The 20,475-nt window shown below is 33.3% G+C and overlaps 3 protein-coding genes across 3 annotated transcripts; 1 reads left to right on the forward strand and 2 right to left on the reverse strand.

Annotated features, from left to right (window-relative positions):
* Window positions 1-1,376: 1,376 nt before the first annotated feature.
* Window positions 1,377-4,114, forward strand: LOC145041064 (zinc finger CONSTANS-like protein (DUF3537)). The gene is made up of 4 exons (XM_078988978.1): window positions 1,377-2,184; window positions 2,710-3,141; window positions 3,233-3,530; window positions 3,641-4,114. The coding sequence occupies exons 1-4, from the start codon at window positions 1,696-1,698 to the stop codon at window positions 3,793-3,795; spliced, it is 1,374 nt and encodes a 457-aa protein (XP_078845104.1). The 5' UTR covers window positions 1,377-1,695; the 3' UTR covers window positions 3,796-4,114.
* A 1,588-nt stretch (window positions 4,115-5,702) lies between these two features.
* LOC145041065 (Remorin family protein) lies at window positions 5,703-7,722 on the reverse strand. The gene is made up of 3 exons (XM_078988979.1): window positions 6,384-7,722; window positions 6,187-6,268; window positions 5,703-6,013 (listed from the first exon to the last, which is right to left on the reverse strand). Exons 1-3 carry the CDS (start codon window positions 7,052-7,054, stop codon window positions 5,804-5,806), a joined length of 963 nt encoding a protein of 320 aa, XP_078845105.1. The 5' UTR covers window positions 7,055-7,722; the 3' UTR covers window positions 5,703-5,803.
* A 10,066-nt stretch (window positions 7,723-17,788) lies between these two features.
* LOC145038440 (uncharacterized) lies at window positions 17,789-18,714 on the reverse strand. Its single transcript, XM_078986803.1, has 2 exons — window positions 18,542-18,714; window positions 17,789-18,488 (listed from the first exon to the last, which is right to left on the reverse strand). The coding sequence occupies exons 1-2, from the start codon at window positions 18,712-18,714 to the stop codon at window positions 17,789-17,791; spliced, it is 873 nt and encodes a 290-aa protein (XP_078842929.1).
* Between the last annotated feature and the right edge of the window lie 1,761 nt (window positions 18,715-20,475).

Consider the following 20,475-nt stretch of genomic DNA (forward strand, 5'->3'; position numbering starts at 1 on the left):
TGGTGTTATTCTAGTCATTCAGCAGAGTATGGATGACGACCACGGACTATTCTAGACTGTCCTATGGAACACTAGCAGGCTCATTACCTGTAGGTGTTGTGAACGACGTGTTCACCGGTGTACTCTATCCCCCACATGGTTGCCTTTAGGATACTTATTGTTGAGGAAGCCCCTCTGCAGTAATATCCGTCCCGATGAAAAATCCTAAAATAAGTTCCTTATAATAGACGTTATTTTTAGGAACGTAAGGTGAGGATAACGGGAATGGGTAATCGGGTTTATTGTTGATGGTTGAAATTAAATATAATTATTGTGGGTTGAAAACCCTATATGCTCACCAGGCTCCCAAGCCTGACCCACTCAGTTGATTTACTTTACAGGAAGTGGCGCAAGAGCTTAAGATGGGCGAACATCAAGTTGTTTTTGTTTACAAGTCTGTATTTGTATATATTTGTTGAACGACTTGTAATGTTATCGTTTATGCTTTATGACCTGTATCGGAACATGACATCCCGATTTTTGATTTTGAAATGAAATCATATTTCTTTATGAAATGTTTTGATAAATATCTATTTTATCATGTTTGTCTTTGGGAACAAATTCCGCATCTCTTTTAAAATTAAAAGGATTTACTCTGAAAATTATTTTAAAAAGCATAAATGAAATCGGTCTTTTCTGGCCGAGATTTTGGGGATGTCACAAAACCTTTCTAAAAAGGGTTTAGAAATCCATTCTTTAACATGCCCTGTATGCTCGTTGTTCGTTGGGGATAGAGTCTTCGAAACACATTTTCTTTCGTTGTGAGTTCGTTGTTAGTATTTTGAGTTTGGTTGACAAATGGTGCAACATTAGCTTCTCTAATACTGTGAGCAATAAGGAACGACTATCTTGGACCGGAAACTTGACGAGATCGACACATACCAAACAATGATTGAAAGTGACTATATTGACTACTCGGTGGTTCATTTAGAGGTTTCGAAACAATATCTTCTTTAATTCTTGCAAAATACTGAAGTACACAATCTTTGATAGTATTATTTTATTTTCCTTTGTTTAATTTAAGTTTCGACTCTCTAATATTCTTTTATGGAATGATCGGATTCAAAACTCTTGGTAATTCTTTATTCCTAACGTTTTGTTAGATTGTAAATAGATAGTTTTGTTGCCGTTCAAAACAAAAATAACACAATAGATATTTGTTGATAAACCAACCATATCCAACCCCAATCAAACCTAACTTGAAATTTTATTCGACTTTTAATCAAATATCTGCCGCGTGTAATCTCTTATGTCGCAGTTTCCAAAAAAATCATACGCGTTCACTGTTGAATATAAAGAAGATTTAATGACACTGATAAAGAGGGATAACTGCCTCACGCTATACAAGAATCTTTATCACAATTATCCGACCAACAGAGTAAATTTGATGTTACCTCATTTTAGTCGGTGTCATAAAAGATCAAATCCCTATTAAAAAATTGCATCTTCAAGATCAAGACAATTGCCACTTTCCCAAATAGAATCCAAATTATTAAACTACCCCAAAGGAATGGGCAATCTGCGTATCCTCCCTGTTTTGACCATTTTCAATCTTTTTAAGTTCCCCATGGTTCCAACTGCACCATCTGAACCCTGCAAACCACCTACCATTTTCACACACTATTCGCATTTGCTCCATCAATCCGGCGTCTGCAAATGTCAGATCAAGCCGCAACTCCAATAGAACAAGAATCGGAAGAACAAGAAACCCAAATCAGAACTCCCCTCCTCCTAAAAGCAGACCCAATCCAAATTTTATACGAAGAAAATGAGGAACAAGAACAAGAAGAATCAAGTATTCATCTGGATAAAGACCTTCAAGAATTGGATTTTTATCTATTATTATTGGGTTTCAATCAAACATCTATGTTGAGATTTGGGATTTCATGGGTAACGTTTTTGACGATTGGGGTTGTGCTTCCTGTTACTGTACTTTTGATGAGCACCAACTGTTTGAGATGTGATCTCTACCAAGTTAAAGCCTTTGAGCTTGTCGTTGTTTCTTCACACGCTTGTCTAGCAGCCGCTGCTTTGCTTTGCCTTTCACATAATCTCAGAAAATATGGGATTCGAAAGTTCCTGTTTGTCGATCAGTACAATGGCCATGTTCAAAGATTTTCAAGTGACTATGTTCACAAGATCTCTGTAAGTGAAAATATTGTTTTTTCGTTGCAAACTACTGTATATCAACAAATGACAGTTTCTTTTGGAAGAAAATTAGGTAATTCGTTCTTTATACTAAAACCTTAGTCACCTCAGATAATGATACAAATTGGAGGAGGACGAAAGGCCCCTGGTGGTCCCTCCTCCCTGGCTCTGTCATCATGTCATAGTTCTTGCAGACAACACAACAATGGTTTTTATGTATTTTCTTGATACTTGAGAAAAATGATTTGTTAATAGTTTTCTTGATACTTGAGAAAATGATTTTGATAATAATTAGGTGAATATGAGAATCTTTGGGCATAGAGTTCGATACCTTGCTTATCTGTTCCTGAATCTATTCTTCTTTATTGCAAGATTATGAAAAAATATTGAGGGGAAGATTTGTATATCTTTATTACTTGCTGGTATTGTGCAAGAAATTTGATAGTTTTTTAAACAAAATCTCAAATTCAAAATGGATGGATTGTGATGTCATAATGAAAAATGCTGTAATGGTAATTTCAGGAAGCTAAACGTGCGCTAGTTTTGTGGGTTCTTCCATGTCTTTTCCTAAAGATAGTCCGTGAAGTTATCCGGATGATGTACATGCATCATGAGTCTTGGTGGAAATCCTGTGGCATTTTAGTTGCTTTGACTTTTCCATGGATGTATGTGACTGTGATCTTTTTATCATCATGTTTGGTGTTCCATTTGGTTTGCAATCTGCAAATCATCCACTTTGATGACTACGGAAACCTTTTGGAAAGAGAAACCGATGTTTTGGTATTTATAGAAGAGCATGCGCGATTACGTCATCATTTGTCAAAGATAAGTCATAGGTTCCGGATTTACCTTCTTCTTGTCTTCATAGTTGTCACTTCGAGCCAATTTGCAACTCTATTCCAAATCACAGGGTTCAGTAACAAAGTCACATTCATCAATGGTGGTGATTTTGCTGTAAGTAGTGTTAACAGATTGATTTGTTTGTTATATATACTTGTATATTTAAATTACATCATTGTATTTTTTTATTTTTTTTGGTGGATAGGTTTCTTCGATTGCACAGGTGGTGGGTGTGATTCTGTGTTTGAATGCTGCAGCAAAGATTTCACACAGGGCACAAGGCGTTGCAGCATTAGCAAGCAGATGGCATGCATTGGCATCATGTGGTCCAGATGATAGTTCTCACATGAGGATGAGGTTTTCAAATGAAATGGGAAATTCAAATGGATTATTAAGATCTGTTTCTTCAGAAGCTGATATGGAAGCCATGAATTATACTCCCCTTCCTACAAACGAACAACTCACCTCTTATTTATCTTCCTACCACAGACGACAAGCCTTTCGTAAGTTTTTTTTTTTTTTTTTTTTTTTTTTTTTATAGGATTCTACTTTCAGTTCTTATTGTTACACAATGGGCCCAATTTACTAATGAAAAAAATGAAAATATGTGCAGTTATGTATCTACAGAATAATCCAGGTGGCATTACTTTATATGGTTGGACAGTTGACCGAAGTCTTATAAACACAATCTTCTTCATTGAGCTGTCACTTGTTCTGTTTGTGCTTGGAAGAACTACTGTGTTCATCTCAAGTGATGGATTGTCTTGATTTTCTTATGCAATTTACAGTCATAGATCAAGATTTCTTCTTCATGGTGCACGAGAATAGAGTTTTGACTTTTGACAATGAAAACGGGACTTTCTTTATGTCTATACGAGCTGCTTTTGTACAGTTTGGTTTTGGTGTTGTTTTGAGGTTTGAAGTTTGAACATTGAACATGATATTCTTTTCATTAATTAGCATATAACAAATACTATAATCCCATTCATCTGGGAGTTCTAAACATTTGTAAATCAATATATCGATGCTGAAATTCGCATCGATTTGGTATGGTACAGATTTCTGAATTAAAGTGGGTTAGATGAAAGTTTTGTAGTGCAAGGGGTTATATGTAACCAGACATTTGTCAAAGGGGTTAGGTTCAACTAGTCATTAGTTGAGGGGGTTTCTTGCTGCTAACCATGAGTTTGACATGTTGTCAACCAAATAATTTCAACCTTAAACCAGCTACCTTTTCGTCATCACCAAAACTCCAAAAGCTTGTCATCTGAGACTGCTCTTTTCTTTATTAATCGATTTGGTCCATAAATTATTTATAATTAGTAATGCTTTAGCTTATAACCAGCTTAATGTTGTATTTGTTTCTAATGAAAAGAAATTAGATGTATAATCAAAAAACAATAAAGAGAAACCTATGTAGAAAAAAAAAATTGTTAGAACTGTAATATACTTCAAAAGTCATTTTCCCATAAATATGTTATAGGTTATGACTTATTTTGAACAAGCTTGATGGGAATTTTCTTTTTTAGTCATATAATATATGGGTGGGTAACCAAAACATATATGTTCGGATATATCACAGGCACCTATATCATATATCCTTTTATAGCATGTTTTACTAATTACTATATTTGATGCTCAGTTGGCATATTTTTTGTCCATATGATTGTCTATTCTTATTCTATTTTAATATTAATAAAAATTTAAAATCTGCATTTTGTTTTCTTCATCCATGTTATTTTTGTATTGTGTTTGGTGTTTGGACCATGATAAATGTCAATGGGACATTTTTTGTCCCATCAATATAGAATAAAGATTAGCTCAAAATATTTAATACTGTGCAAAGGATGTGAATGTCTGTACACATCACAAAAGATGGCTCAAAAAAAAATTTGTCCAGGTCTCCAGGATCAATGGATTATACACCAATCATAGTATTATGTAACAAACCAAACGCAAACTTACACATTCTTATATTTTTACAACTAGGGCGAGCCTTTGGAGATACAATGAATGATATTAGATAAATGAAGAAATTGTAAATGTGAACCTCACATCATATAAAGACCTTTTTCCTTTTCCTTTCACCCTCATTAGTTTTTTTAAACCAGAAAACTGCCATTCATAAAGATGTCGCTTTCCATGCATATTATGCAAAAAGGGATTAGATTCTTGTTTCGATTTTTGTAAAGTACGAGTAGAATTTATTAATTTTTGTCTACTTTATTTCAAATAAGTATTCTGTTTATGTTTGTTGTTTACATCTTGATTCAAGTTCTATAGTTGGCTTATATACATTGTTTGATAACATTTATTTCAACAGAATTCACGATGGATCGTCTAATAATTATGCTTCAGATATATATATAAATCTAAGTGGATGTGTGTTCGCTATCACATTTATGCATAATAGATATATAATGTACTGTGTACATGTGGGTGCATTTGCTACTAGGATTACATGGTGACCCTACACCTACTATGAAGAAAGCGACATCTATGAAAAATGTTAAAAGCCAATGTCGCCTCTGCGTACTGCGATGATTCTTGACGGTGAACATAAAGAACTGAAGTACCTTTTTGTACAAAAAAAAAAAAAAAAAAAAAAAAAAAAAAAAAAAAAAAAGTCTCATTTTTTACATATTTCAAAAGCTCATTAACATCGAAACAAATGATTTGACAAAAGAAACAACCCTTGCATATAACAAGATGAGAAAATATTTTGAAGCGGAAATTGAATGATAAATACAAGAATACTGAAATCCAGCACCAACTGCTACCAGCAACAAGTAGGAAACTTAATGGAGAAAGAAGAGGGCAAGTGACCAGTTCTCCTTATATAATCCGCTGTTTCACTCGTTTTTACAGCTTTTTCATTCAAAATAGCCTCAGCGTTTGCTCGTTTCTCCTCTGCTATCCTTCTTGTTGAAGCAAGTTTGTTCGTATACTTCTCTTGTGCCCGAGATTTCAATCTTTCCGCCTTAGCCTAACCCACAATTTAAAACAAACCGTTTCACAACATATTAGACAGTGTCATTTTGCAAAACTTGTTATGTCATGTCCTTCATCCTAAACCAATTGATCACTTTATCGATCTAAATCAAAAAATCATTTAAAATGTTTGGCTAAAAAAAGAAATTAAAACCATGCAACTATTACCTCCATTCTTTTCATCTCCATCTCGGCTTTTCTCTTTTCATGATTCTCCCAAGCTTCTATCTTCACCTCTTCACGCTTGAACCTACAATCAACAACCAAAAAACGCACGATTTTAGGAGGGTGTTTGTGTTTGGATGTGCCTAGCTTATTAAAAAGCAAGGACATGATATCAAAACAACCATTATGATCATAATCACCTTGCCATGTATTTTGCACGTTCAGCCTCATCCCAAGCCATAGCCCGGGTTTCAAGAGGATTCATCTTAGAATCCTGACAAGGGTTTCTATTTTCAACAACATTTTCACCATTTGTTTCTTCGGTTTCTCTCCGAAACCTTGTGGTTGCACCCGTGTCGGCTTTTGGCACAGTGGCAACCGCAGCAGGTATTATTTGAAATGGTCTTACAGGAGTCGAGGAGCCTGATGGTGCAGGGCTGTGTTTAGCCGGGGTTGTGGCTCGAACCGGTGTGGCAGATCTTGAAGGCTCTTGGCTAGCCATTGGGGTCATTTCAGTCCCCATGTCTCTCACACAAATTGAGCTAACATACATTGAATCTCCAAGATCGACTTTTTTTGTTTCTATCGTTCCATGTTCTTCATCCTCGCTACTTGGATAATCTTTTTTGGGAACTGGTGCTATCAGTCTTCTATCATCTGCATTGGAATCACGTGGCTCGATGTTGGATTGACTCTTATCTACACCCCTTGACAAATTAACTAACCATTTCTGGGCATCGTCCCATTTTGATGGTGTTGGTTTGCCTAGAGCGGTTCGATGGTGGTGTGAACCACGATTTGACCCGTTTCCTTTCTGAATCTCCTGAGGTGATGCAAGATTCAAGCAATCCTTATCTTCTATGGACTTCATAATCACGTATATATATGCTGATCAAAGATTAAGTTTTGCTAACTCGATACACCTCTAGCTTACTCTTTATTGTGGATCCGCATCAAGTCCTCTCTCATTCCCACATCCGATATTGGAAAATTCAATATTTAAGTAAACCAGTTACACAGATCTAAGCATACCGAGGCTAAAAAGGAAAAAGGTTGTGCTTTTATGATTGCACCATGAAAAAAAACTGCAAGAACGCGATGTATGTGAAGTTCACGGTCAAAAGAAATGAAGTTTTACACAAAGCAGAGATCAAAATCAAACTAAATCAGTGGAGTGAAACGACGGCTTATCGGCTTCATGATTTTAACTTCAAAACACCAAATTCAATGATGATAAACTATCATACTATTCAAGCATAGTAGAAAGGTAGAATCTGGAACTATTGTATGCGGATAAGGTGTTTGAGAAAATTACTAGCAGAAAAAATGAACTCCGAAGTGAATAGAGTGTAACCCAACTCAGCTCAGCTTAAATATAAGATTATAAACGCCAAAGAATGATGAGTGCATACTAATGTAGTGTAACACGTCCTAGAGAGAAAGATTGTGTAACTAAGCTTCTATGAAAAAACAGAGGGTCCAGATGGATGAAAAAGGAAGCAGAGAATACAAGCTTCAAGTACCCACGAAAGTTTTTGAGATTTGCAAGATTATAATATAATATAAATATTATATTAATATTTCATAGAAAAATTAAGATCTGGTTCATTAAACTATATATATATATATATATATATATATATATATATATATATATATATATATATATATATATATATATATATATATAATCATAGAAGTTTAAATATTACTAACTGATTAACTAAAAACAAATTGGAATTCAATACAAAAACAAAATTTTATGATTAACCAGAAAACAAACCCAACTGAAAACTCAAATATTGGTGATAGACCAATTAGGAGAAAATAAAAATGAACTAGAATCAATAAACGTTGGGCAAATTTTATTGGTGAATAAAGGAAGAAGGTGGATGAGTATATTTAGGTTCTTTCAAACATAATAAAATTTTGGATAAATAAATTCACATATTTGATCTATTTTAGGAGTTACATGTGTAGTTATATAAAATGTGGAACATCAGCATATAAGTTGTAACATATTCCTTGGAATTATGAATTACAGTCATGCATCTATCTGCATTAAAAATTAAAACTGAAGTCGGTTCTGTTATTTATCACAAGTTTGTCAAAGGGTCACGTGACGATTGGTGAAACCAAGGAAGTAAATGATGTATAGAAGAAGACTGAAGAGGGTATATAGATTTTGGGTTTGGCAGTTTAACGGTAACTTTGAGTGGTCCAAAGGATGGATTGACACGTGGACGGACCTGATTAATAGACCTATCAGAGTGTGTGTGGGACAGATATATTTCACATGGGTTGTCATTTGCGATGGATTTGAGGAATGTGTGTCCAAAATGAAGGGGTATGGGTCCTTCTAAATTCCAATACACTGTTTTCTTCACTATTTAAGATGGGGATGGGGGTTACTGGGGGATTTGGCCTGGGTGGATAGACTCTGATGGTGAAAGTTAGACATAAGGTGGGGTGCAAGTAGACCATAACATAAATTACAAGCCTAATACTAACTGCACTTTGTACTTATATATTCAAGACAGTGACAAATCTTGCTTAAATTATAAAGTTTGTTTGAAAAAAAAAAATTACATGGCCATCAATTTTGCAGTCATGAAAATGGACTATGTGTTATGAAATGTTTAAAATAAAATGATGTGGTTTTGAAAAAAATATATATTAAAAGTCTACTACGAATGCTATTATTCATTGTGAAATTCATCGTATAAATTGTTCACATTCTATAAAACCGTGATTTTTGTTTTACAAAAATCGAAATACACGGTGTAAGTTTTACACACGCTCACAAATTGTTCACAGATTCATTGTTGAAAAGAAGTTTTACTTAAAACAAAAATGAAAATGCCAGCTATAAACATTTTTTTTGGTTGAATTCCAAAATATAGACACAAAAAATTGAATTTTCGGATATAGACATGGATTCTGTGGAGGTAGCTCCGCGAAGCTTCGCGGAATCCACTGTAGCTCCGCGGAGCTACCTACGAAGAATGAGCTCCGCGGACCTACGAAGAATGAACTCATTCCGCGGAGGTAGCTCCGAAAAATGGATCTTCAGATTTTTTTTTTTTTTCAAATCGATTCTTCGGGGTTTATATTCATTCCCCAGCTAATTATTTTCAAGAAAAGATTATCATATTATGAATTTTTCTTGGCAATGTTTGGAATGAATGTGGGATGGAAAAAAATTGGTCTTTTAATTGGAGATCTTTACATAAAAGAATCATTGGTAGTGAATTTTTTTTTTTAAAGATCCATTTAGCGGAGCTACCTCTACGGAATGAGTTCATTCCTCGGAGATAGCGCCGCGGAATGGATCTTGAGTTTTTTTTTTTTTAAATTCCCTATTTATTTACAGTTTTGTCATTCCGTAAAAATATAATGGATTTCACGAAGCTACCTCCGCAGAATCAATGTTTATCCCGAAATTCAAATTTTTATGTCTATATTTAAGAATTCAACCCCAAATAATATCTATACCCGGTATTTTTCCAAAACAAAATATATAGTGTAAAACTATGGAAAAATGAAACAAAAAATATCTTATTTATTAAGGGCCCATTTGCAAAGCCTGAAACCCATTTTTAAATGGATCCTCCAAAATTAATGATTATTGATGAAATTTTCTTTATTTTCGTGAAAAAAAAAAACTTAGGCCCGTTTGGTATGCGTCTGATCGAGTCAAGTCAGACGTTTTTGGCTGACTCGGTCAGCAAAATGTGTTTGATTATCCAACTTTGGCCATCTGACTCGGTAAGAAGTGTCTGATTGAGAAAGAAGTTGGGAGGAGGCTGACTTGAGAAAGAAAGTAAGACTTTACAATAATACCTTTGGCCTTGGATAAAAACAAGTGAAACAGGAGGTTACAAGAATTGAACTCGGATCCCCCTTATAAATATAATGATGTTTACCAGCAAGCTAAAGGGTTTTTTGTGTTTTAATCTCTAAGATAATATATTTAATGTCTATTATGCTGGAAGTTTTTGTATACATTATTATTATTATTATTATTATTATTATTGTTATTATTATTATTATTATTATTATTATTATTATTATTGTTATTGTTATTATTATTATTATTATTATTATTATTATTATTATTATTATTATTATTATTATTATTATAAAAAGCATCAGGGTAAAATGGTCATTTTGCATCAGTCAGTACATTCACTCAGATGTACAATCAAACAGCATAGTTTCTTACTCAGTCAGAACTTATTACTCAGACAGACCTTTTTCAATCAGCACTTTCTCAGTCAGCAACTATCAAACGAGTTCTTATTTACTTTGGCTAAATTTGTCTTTTTTTTTTCTCTCTATATTCAAAAACTTTTAGTAATATGGTTTAAGTTTTTATATCAAACGCTGAAGGCCTTTTCCTGAAAATAGCCAGATAATTATTTAATTCTAATTAGATGTGAAATTTTGATTCAATTACAAATAATGAATTGATTTGGATTATAATTTGTCTCTAACAAAGTCAAATGAATAAAATTCAAAATTGAGCTAAAAACAAAATGATCAAATGGGATGAAACCTGAATCGGTGGGAAGTTGTCTACATTGTATTTAAGTTATAGTTAAATGTGAGTAATAACCATATATTTAGCCCAAATTTCTTATTATGACAAGTTATTTTAAATTTATAATAGCAACTTTATTTTAAAGTATTCATGGGCAAAAACAAGTTAACAACCAATGGCTTAAATCGTTGTTATACTGGGGAATTTTACTGAAGTGTGTTGTTATCATCTATCGAAAGTAGGTTGTCATTATTATAAAAATTATAATTCTGTTGTTGTAACGTGGAGAAAATTGAAAATGGCTTTGCTAATATAAGCAAAATTTAGAATTTTGGTTGGGTAGGTTGATATTAATTCAAATAAGCCTATATTATACCACCGATCTAAACTGTTTATTAAAAAATACACCATTATTTTTATTTGCATCAGTTTTGTAATTATATATAAATTAAGTAATAATGATCAACATCTTTTAATTTGGATTAAAGTTTTACCCGTCATCATCAAAACTCAACCTGGATCATTTATCATCCACTTGATGTTTTTAATTTGAACAATTAATTAACTTTTGCTAGAAGATACAAAAACAACTACTCATAATTTATTATATTTTGCACATGCATGTGTAGGATCGAAGCATGTGACTTAGGGACTCTAGGACGGAAGAACTGTTATTCCAACAGTTGTTTTTTTTTTGTCAAATTTTCCTCTAATTTAATATATAGATTTTTAAAAGAGCCCTTGTGTTGTGGAGACAAATAAGACTCAAACAAATATAATGGTTTATAAGTCGTAAGATATTGGCCTAATCTCATAAAAACCTTCAAGTTTTCAGTGTTTTGTCGGTTTTGCTCAAAGTTGAACTTTATGTCCGTTTTTACCCTAATATTTTCCAAAAATGATCGGTTTTACCCTTTTACCGCTGATAACAGGTTATCATTATATTAACTTCGCAAAAAAACCCTTAAGTTTACAATTTTTTTACGTTTTTACCCGTAAGTTTATAATTTTTTTGTACACTTTTACCCTATGTATTTTTTTTTCATATTATACATATTCAAATAGAAAAATCATATGAATATGTATAATATGAAAAAAAATTAAAAAATATTTGGGTAAAAGTGTAAAAAAAAAAGACAAAATTGCAAAAATGGTCCCTGTGATATGCAGATTTTTTGGGTTTTAGTCCAAACTCCGAGTTTTTTGGATTCATGGTCCTTTTGGACCCTCCGAAAATTGAAATGACTATAATACCCTTGGGGTATTTATTTTCATTTTTCTTTTATTTTTTATGAATTTTAATATTTATTTATTTATTTTAACAACTAAAAAAAATTAAAAGGGGTCCACATCTCTCTCTCTCTCTCCCTCTCTCCCTCTCTCTGAGTGTTTATTCTACTGTATGAAAAATATTTCCCCATCTCTTCGTCTTCTTGGTTCCAATTATCCACCAGGCATGGCTACCCAAACTTCCCTCTTTGCACTTGTAATCCCTAATCAAACCTCCACATGGAAACAATCATAACCCATCTCATTCAACAACGTCAAATCATCCAAAACCACCACCGTTTCACCACCATCAAGGTTGCAGCGACAGGGGAGTTCCCCACCAAAGAAGGTCCGATGGGATTCATCCCACTTGAACTCAACCCCAATATCTCATCTCCAATCTTAGCCGGAAGCACCGACGGGCTGCTAAGAAAAGGATTTATGGGTTTTTTGTTGAAAGTTTTTCTGGGTTTTATTTTAGATTTCCTGGTTTGGGATGGTCATCACTACCATCTACATCCCTTGTTCTTGACTTCAATCCAAATCAGAAATCACGGTAGAGAGATATCTCTTTAGTGTTATGGAGTTCTTAGGCTATTAGAAAGAACATGCACACAAGACACTTGATGCAAAGAATAGGGATGTGTTTTGTGCTTTTCTAATTATGCCCTTCGTTTGTAAAAGAGGAGTAATCGGGTTCTTCTGGGGTTTTTGTTCGTTTGCAACCCAAACAACAAGAAATCGCATTTAGGGAGGTTTAAATCATTTTTGAACTCACTATTTTTGATAATCAAGAACATGTTTTTGATAATCAATAACAACTGAACTCCTTTGGGGTTTCGGTTTTTGTTGTTACTTGTTAACCATATGCAATTAAACATAGAATCAACACAAATTCCTTAGTGAAATCCCATCTGGACATGGTAAATAACTAATAAGTACTATAAGGTGAAATTGATGATTGGATGATGTTTGCTAGCTTAAAATAGTGGTGAAGACGGCGATGATGGTGGACCAGGTAGTGGTTTTTGGCGGTTAAGATGATGATGAAGCTGGGTAATTTTGCTCTCCCAGAACACAGTGAAGATGGCGATTAGGATTTTCCTCCAACTAGAGAAGATGAACTTGGGGTTGTGCCTAGTAGGAATAAAGTCGTGCAGAGGAGAGAGATAGAGAGAGAGAGAGAGAGGGGTGGGGCCCTTTTTATTTTTTTAATTGTTAAAATAAATAAATAAATATTAAATTTTAAGAAAAATGAAAAATAAATACCCCAAGGGTATTATAGTCATTTCAATTTTCGGAGGGACTATTTTCACATACAAACGACTCCAAAAGGACCATGAATCCAAAAAACTCGAGGTTTGGACTAAAACCCCAAAAATTTGCATACCACATGGACCATTTTTGCACTTTTGTCAAAAAAAAATTGTAAACTTAAGGGTAAAAACAAAAAAAAAAAAAAAAAAAAACAAAAAAAAAAAAAAAAAATGGTAAACTTAAGTGTTTTTTTGCGAATTTAATATAATGGTAACCTGGAAAACCTGTTATCACCGGTAAAAGGGTAAAACCGAACATTTTTTTCGAAAATATTTGGATAAAAATGGACACAAATTTCAGCTTTGTGCAAAACCGACAAAACCCTGAAAACTTGACGGTTTTTATGACATTAACCCATAGTCATTTCTGTGATCATTAAGATCTCAGATCTCATTATGGGGGCGTTGAGTGATGGCAAGGTAGACAACTGTATAGGGTCCAATTTTTTATTGTATACATTTATTTTAAAATAAAAAATTATAATAACGATAATAGTCATTTTATCTAGTTCGTCCTGAGCCTTTAAGGATATTAAATTCCTTAGGACGATCCAATTTTTTCATTTCATTTTTTATCATTTTAAAATCATATAAGTTAAAAAACAATCACGATCACATTAGGATATATCTTAAGTAAGATCTATATTGGAATTTTAGGATCCCGACTACGATATTAAGATGTTAACTTGATCTGATCTCATATTTTTATTCTTTATTGTATAGGTAAACTTTAAAAATTCGTCTATTTAACTTGAAATTGAGCATCATATGTTGCAATAACTCTCATAAAGCATCATCATTCATTCATTTATTTCGAATTAGGTAGAGTATCGTGACACTCATGTCATTCTCTTTGTATTTATGGTTTAGTTGTACTTGATCTTGATGATCTTGCTTCTCTTTTTTTTAAAGATGATTTCTTTCTAAATTTTGTTGTTTACACCAACAAGAATTATAACTCATGTTTAAAAAGTTAACTCCATCATCGATGTCTTAATCAATATCACGTCATAATAACTATTGTAGAGACATGACCTTGTGAGCAAATTTGAAGCCTACTTCATTTTAATAGAATATGATAATTTCGATCCAATCTTATGATCACAACTTAGACAAAATCTCGATCGTAACAACATTATTATTCAAGTAAAAGTTAATTAAAATATTTGTTTTAACTCTGAAAATATCATATTGTATATTAGTATAAAGCCAATTTCTTTTTCCTTTGAAATTTTTAACAAAATATTTTAAAATATTTTAAGTAGTTGGGAAGTCAGGATCTATAATGAAGTTTTGGAAGAAATAGTTGACATTAGTGAAGAAGGAAGTGTGGAAATGGTTTTCTAATAATTAGTATCTATAAGAAAAACAATTAAACAAAGTTGTTGTTTAAAAAAATTAAGCCGTTAAACACCTAGATTAAAAAAAAAAACAATTTCATTTTATTATTATTATTATTATTATTATTATTATTATTATTATTATTATTATTATTATTATTATTATTATTTTGAAAAAGGCAGAAAACAAATCGTTTGTCAAAATTCGGACCTATCATCTGTTTCAGGCCCTAAATAATGAAATGAGTTCAAGAACTCTGCTTTACTTTACATTTCTCAAACAATTGGGCCGGTCCATTCACTTTGGACCAAAGATGCGACAAACCACAATCCAGTGGTACAAAAATAGATTTTTTAAACCGAAGTAGTTAAATGAAATGTCTGAACCTATAAAATCGGTTTGAAACTTGTTTAGAACCAGTTTCAGAAAAAAAAAATTAGTTAGAAAAATATAAATATAACTCTTTTATTAGTTTTCTAACTTCTCTACTCACTAACTTTCATCTATCTACTTCTATTGATACAACTTCTCAACAAACTATGGTAAACTCTTACTATGAAACATAAGTAGTATTTAAGAGTAGGGTTTGTTTGTGGTATAAAAAAAATATATAAATGAATAAATAAATAAGGAAATTTAATGACATAAATGTCCCTCCTCTTATTCCTTTCTATACCATTTGTATATGAAGCTCATCAATACTCTCCCCCAGAAGGTTCACATTTATCTTTACGGTAAAATTGATAGGAAAAAAAAAATCAGTTCTGAATCAAATGGTAATCCTTCAAGTTTTTTAAGACTACTAGGTGTGGGCAACATGTTATCACATCCAAATTGTCCACCTCATCATCCTAGTCACAATTTAGTGTTATAACACCAAGAGTGGAAATGGGCAACACCAAATAACATGGGATAACACATACTAATTTCTATTTCTTTTTTTTTTATTTGTGTTGGATGTTTTTAATTTCTATTATTCTAATTTGTTTTATTTTTTTATTTACTTCATATATTTCTAATTCGTTTTATTTTTTTAATATATGTCATATATTTATAAATAAACATATAAATTAATAAAACATAATTTCATTAACTAGAAAATTAAAAATACCATACAAACTTAAAAAAAAAAATAAAAAAAAAAATAAAAAAAAAAAAAAAAAAACATTGAAAAAAAACACACAATAGTCATAATAAAAAATAAAAATAAAAATAAAAAATAAAAAAAACATTGACAAGCTATTCTTCGCCCAAGTATTTTTTTTCTCTATCTGTGCCTTCATCCTACGTATCACTTCAGTTCGTCTCGGTGGTAAATTTTGTTCGTTTGTCGTAAGAATTGTCAAATCCTTCGATATGCGATCTTCTTGGGCTTCTTAACGAAGGAAATCCAAATGTTCTTGTTGCAATTCGAATCTTTTATTTGCGATTTCCGTGTGGGCGTCGAATTTTTTTTTTTCACTTCCTCGTGCTCTTGAAGCCGACTTTCATTCTTCTCCGCATGTCGTTGAGCGCGTTTCGTTTTGTGACGCCCCATAGGTCGTCGTGGCGGAGAGATTTCCTCGATGTCGTCAAACTCGTCCGGGATCTCATCGGTATCCGCGTTGAGGTCGATGTTCGTGTGTCCGTCGGAAACGTCAACCGAACCCGAACCACGAGACCTTTTGGATTGTTGTTCCGATGATGTTGGCGTTTTTATCCATTTTGGATCTTTCCTCACTAACTCCCATACTTTTTCATACTCAAATATGTGCCCCCCATTTGCACATGATATTCCTCCCTCACGGCTCTAAACACATCGAAATCATTGGCACCACTTTGGTGTTGCGAAGAAAGTTTGTTGTATATGGAATTGAATTTGGTGCACTTCCGACTAATTTGAGTCCATTTGCCACTAAGCATATCATTATTGCGATACGTGTCACCCTTGTTTAAAATTGTGCGGAATTTGACGATTATGGCACCCCAGAAAGCAACTCTCTTCATATCGTTCCCCATAGTTGGTTGTTTTGAAGTACCGCACCAAGTCATCGCCAACGCATGCTCTTCCTCCGGTGTCCACCATATTGGAGGTGATTCTGTTTCGTCCGTCCCTACAACAACCTCTTTCCCTTTCTTTTTTGGTCTCCCTTTTTTCCCGATGCTCTCTAACTACCACCAGCTTGCATCTCGACCACGGGTTCTTGCGTGTGTATGGGTTGTGTGACTGTTTGGCGCATGGGACCGAATGTGGTAAAAAGGTTTTGTTGAATGTTTGCATTTTGTTGCATAAATGGCGAGGTAGGTAATTGTATTAGGGGTGAGGTTGGATTGAAAAAATTGCCGGAATATGGAATTTGTGGTGAGTTTTGGGAGGTTAGGCTGGAGGGAGTGGTGCCACCGAAACCGCACTCCCTCCCCCGCCACATCAGCGCCATGTCACTTTTTATCACTCAAGTGTGGTTTCTTGCCACACCAAGGGTGTGGTGCCACACTAAGGGTGTGGTGCCACATTTTTCATTTCTTTTCTTTTTTTTTTAAGCATTTTAATTTAATAAAATTTCTTTTTTTTTAACTAATTTAATTTAATATACCTTCTATTTTAATAAATAAATAAAAAAAAAAAAAAAAAAAAAACATAATTCTTCATTACTTAAAAATAATAAAAAAAAAAAACAGTACATTGCGTTACCAAAAAAAAACCACACACATGACATTTAAATAACCCTAGAAACTTAAAAAACATAAATAAAATAACTAAAGGAAACTACATAAAGTCGTTCTCCGAGAACTCGTCTTCGAGGTCATCCGGTGGATCCAAATTAAGATTAATGTTTTGAACCCCGTAAATGTGTTCCACCAAGTCATTGCGAAGATTGTGAAATGTTTCAATGCAACGTATCTCTGCTCTCCTGTTTATATACTCTTCGCCACCAATTTCTATTGGTTGGGTCTCTGGTATGATTTCTTTCTCGTCAAACGCACATATCGTTCTTCCTTCGTCTTCAATAATCATGTTATGCAATATAATACATGTATACATGATTTCTTGAAGTTTTTCCTCGCCCAAATAAGCTGCTTGTTTTTTCAATATGAACCACTGTTTCTTTAGAGCTCCAAAAGCACGCTCAACATCCTTCCTAACTCTTTCTTGAGCTCACTTGAATTTCTTTCGTCTAGAACCATGTGGAGCTGAAAACGACTTAACAAACACAGCATACTCAGGATAGATTCCATCGACCAGATAATAACAATACTTATATGGCGTTCCACGCACTTGAAAAGAAGAATCTGGTGCGGATCCATCGTATATGTTGTTAAATATTGGTGAACGGTTAAGAACGTTGATGTCGTTAATCGAACCAGGGAAACCAAAAAAAGCATGCCAAATCCACATATCTTGTGATGCAACTGCTTCAAGTATCACCGTTGGGTGACCATGATCACCTCGAGTAAATTGCCCATGATATGCTGTAGGACAATTTTCCCATGCCCAATGGAGACAATCTAAGCTTCCTAGCATTCCAGGAAACCCATGCACACTAGCATGATGAGCTTGCAATTGCAAGATGTCATTACGTGTAGGCTTACGTAAATATTTTGGACCATAAAACTGAATGATAGTTTTGCAGAAAAAATGGAGACTGTCTCGTGCTATCCTAGCAGACATCCTAAAACTTTCGTCTAACGCATCAGGCGGAATATCATATGCTAACTGACGAAGTGCGGCCATGCATTTTTGTAACGGAGTGAAACCGGGTGTACCTCTAGCATCGTAGCGTTGTTGGAAAAAACTGCACTCCCTCGTTACATCTTCAACTATACGTTCGAATAAACCTTTGAGCATTCTGAAGCGCCTACGAAAATAATACCCTTGGTAAGTGGCATTCTCTGCAAAATAGTCTTGCACCAAACGTTGGTTGGCTTCTTCACGATTTCTGTAAATGTATCTCGTGTTCTCTGTTGAGAACTTGCAGCTGCGTTGTTACATACAACGTTGTATGTTTGTTCCGCCATTTGAACACACGCAATAGCGGTATCAAAAATAGTCTGAAATTCTTCAGAAGATGAAGAAGATGACATTTTTTGGAGAGTGGTGATTTAAAAAAAAAAAAAAAAAAAATTGAGACAGAGAAGATTGTGTTGTGAAAAAAAAAAAAAATTAAGTTTGATATGTGTATATATAGGAAGGAAAGAAAAAGCAAAAGGAAAAATAAATAAATAAATAAATAAAATAAACGAAATTGCATTCAACGGTCAAAAATTTGACCAACCAATCACGTTTCGTGGTCTTCAAAGGCCGCACCGCGGTCTCAACTGCAGGAAACCGCACCCTGGGGGCGGTGTTCCCTGATGAGGTGGCAGCCAAGTGCGGTCCCAAACTGCACCACACCGTACAGCCTTAGAAAGTTCATGTATCCCTCATATCCCCTAAAACCCAATGGAGTTGATGTGTTTGTCTTCGGAGGAGGGGTATTCGGGATTTGATCCATAGAGGGTAATTTTTTTTGAATGAAATAGAGATGGATATAGATAAATAGAGATAGAGGTAAAATGATATATATATATATATATATATATATATATATATATATATATATATATATATATATATATATATATATATATATATATATATATATATATATATATATATATATATATTTGTTGATATATATAAAGTAAATTGAAATTATACCGTATGCAACGGTATTATTACCGTTTTTCAACGGCTAAAAAAATAAAACGTTCGAATTTTTACATGTTATGGTTCGTTATCGTGGTAACATCTAATGGCGTAACGCGCCTTAACGCGACCCTGGGGCGGTGTTCCGCGCCATGGCACTATTAAAGGCGTACGCCACGTCAGATAACGCGGTAGCCGTGTTGCCCACACCCGAGAGACTAAACATTTGTTAGAATAAGGTAAAAACATTTCTTAAATTTTCTTGAATCAAAACAATTGAATACTTCAGACCATACTAAGATATCACAGCCTCCATCCTACAATAAAATACATCTAGCGTGGTTTGGTTTGCACTTCACAAGATTTGCCCTTACATGTTCCTCCTCATATTTTTATTACTTTATCTTCTTTCTTGAGCTCTATGTGATGCCCTTCGATAAGCAAGATAGAATTAGCTTCATAAACAATCACGGCATACTAAACTGTGTTTTTACTTAAGAAATTGATTGATAAGAAGAAATCTTTTTCAAGATCAATTGCTTTAATTCGTCTGACGTTATTGTATTATCTTGTCCGTTGTTTTTCAAAATTGATTCAAGATCAATCAATTGCTTTAATTCTTCCCAACTACCAATCGGTCTTCTCAAAAATTATAATAAGATAATAAAATTAAATTACAAAAAGTCAATTAAGAAAAAAAAAAAAAAAAAACATTAGTTTTTTATCATATTTGTGAATAACTCATTATGTTCTATCTCTCGGCAGTCAATGATATGTTTACCGGCTAAACTCTCAAATATACAAACAATTGCAAGTCCTTTTTGTTATTTATTGTCAAAAAACTGTTAAAAAGGCCATAGTTTAATAGATAACATTATTACCAATTAGTTGTAGATAATATGTCAAAAATATTATAATAATTGATAAGTAGACATTTTAATTTTTAAAATTTAATCATTTGATCTATAACCTTCTTTTATTAATTAAGTAATAAAATACATCAAAGATCATCTGATTATTACAACTTCAAACAAAACATCCTGTATTATTAGAGTTGATTATCTAATTCTGTTTATTTTATGTCAAATAATTCACGTTCAAGCACCCCAAAACACTTGTTAATAATAAATACATCATAAATCGACCATCATATAATA

Source organism: Lactuca saligna, chromosome 4, assembly GCF_052625555.1.
Source record: "Lactuca saligna cultivar CGN05327 chromosome 4, ASM5262555v1, whole genome shotgun sequence".
NCBI classification, from domain to species: Eukaryota; Viridiplantae; Streptophyta; class Magnoliopsida; order Asterales; family Asteraceae; genus Lactuca; species Lactuca saligna.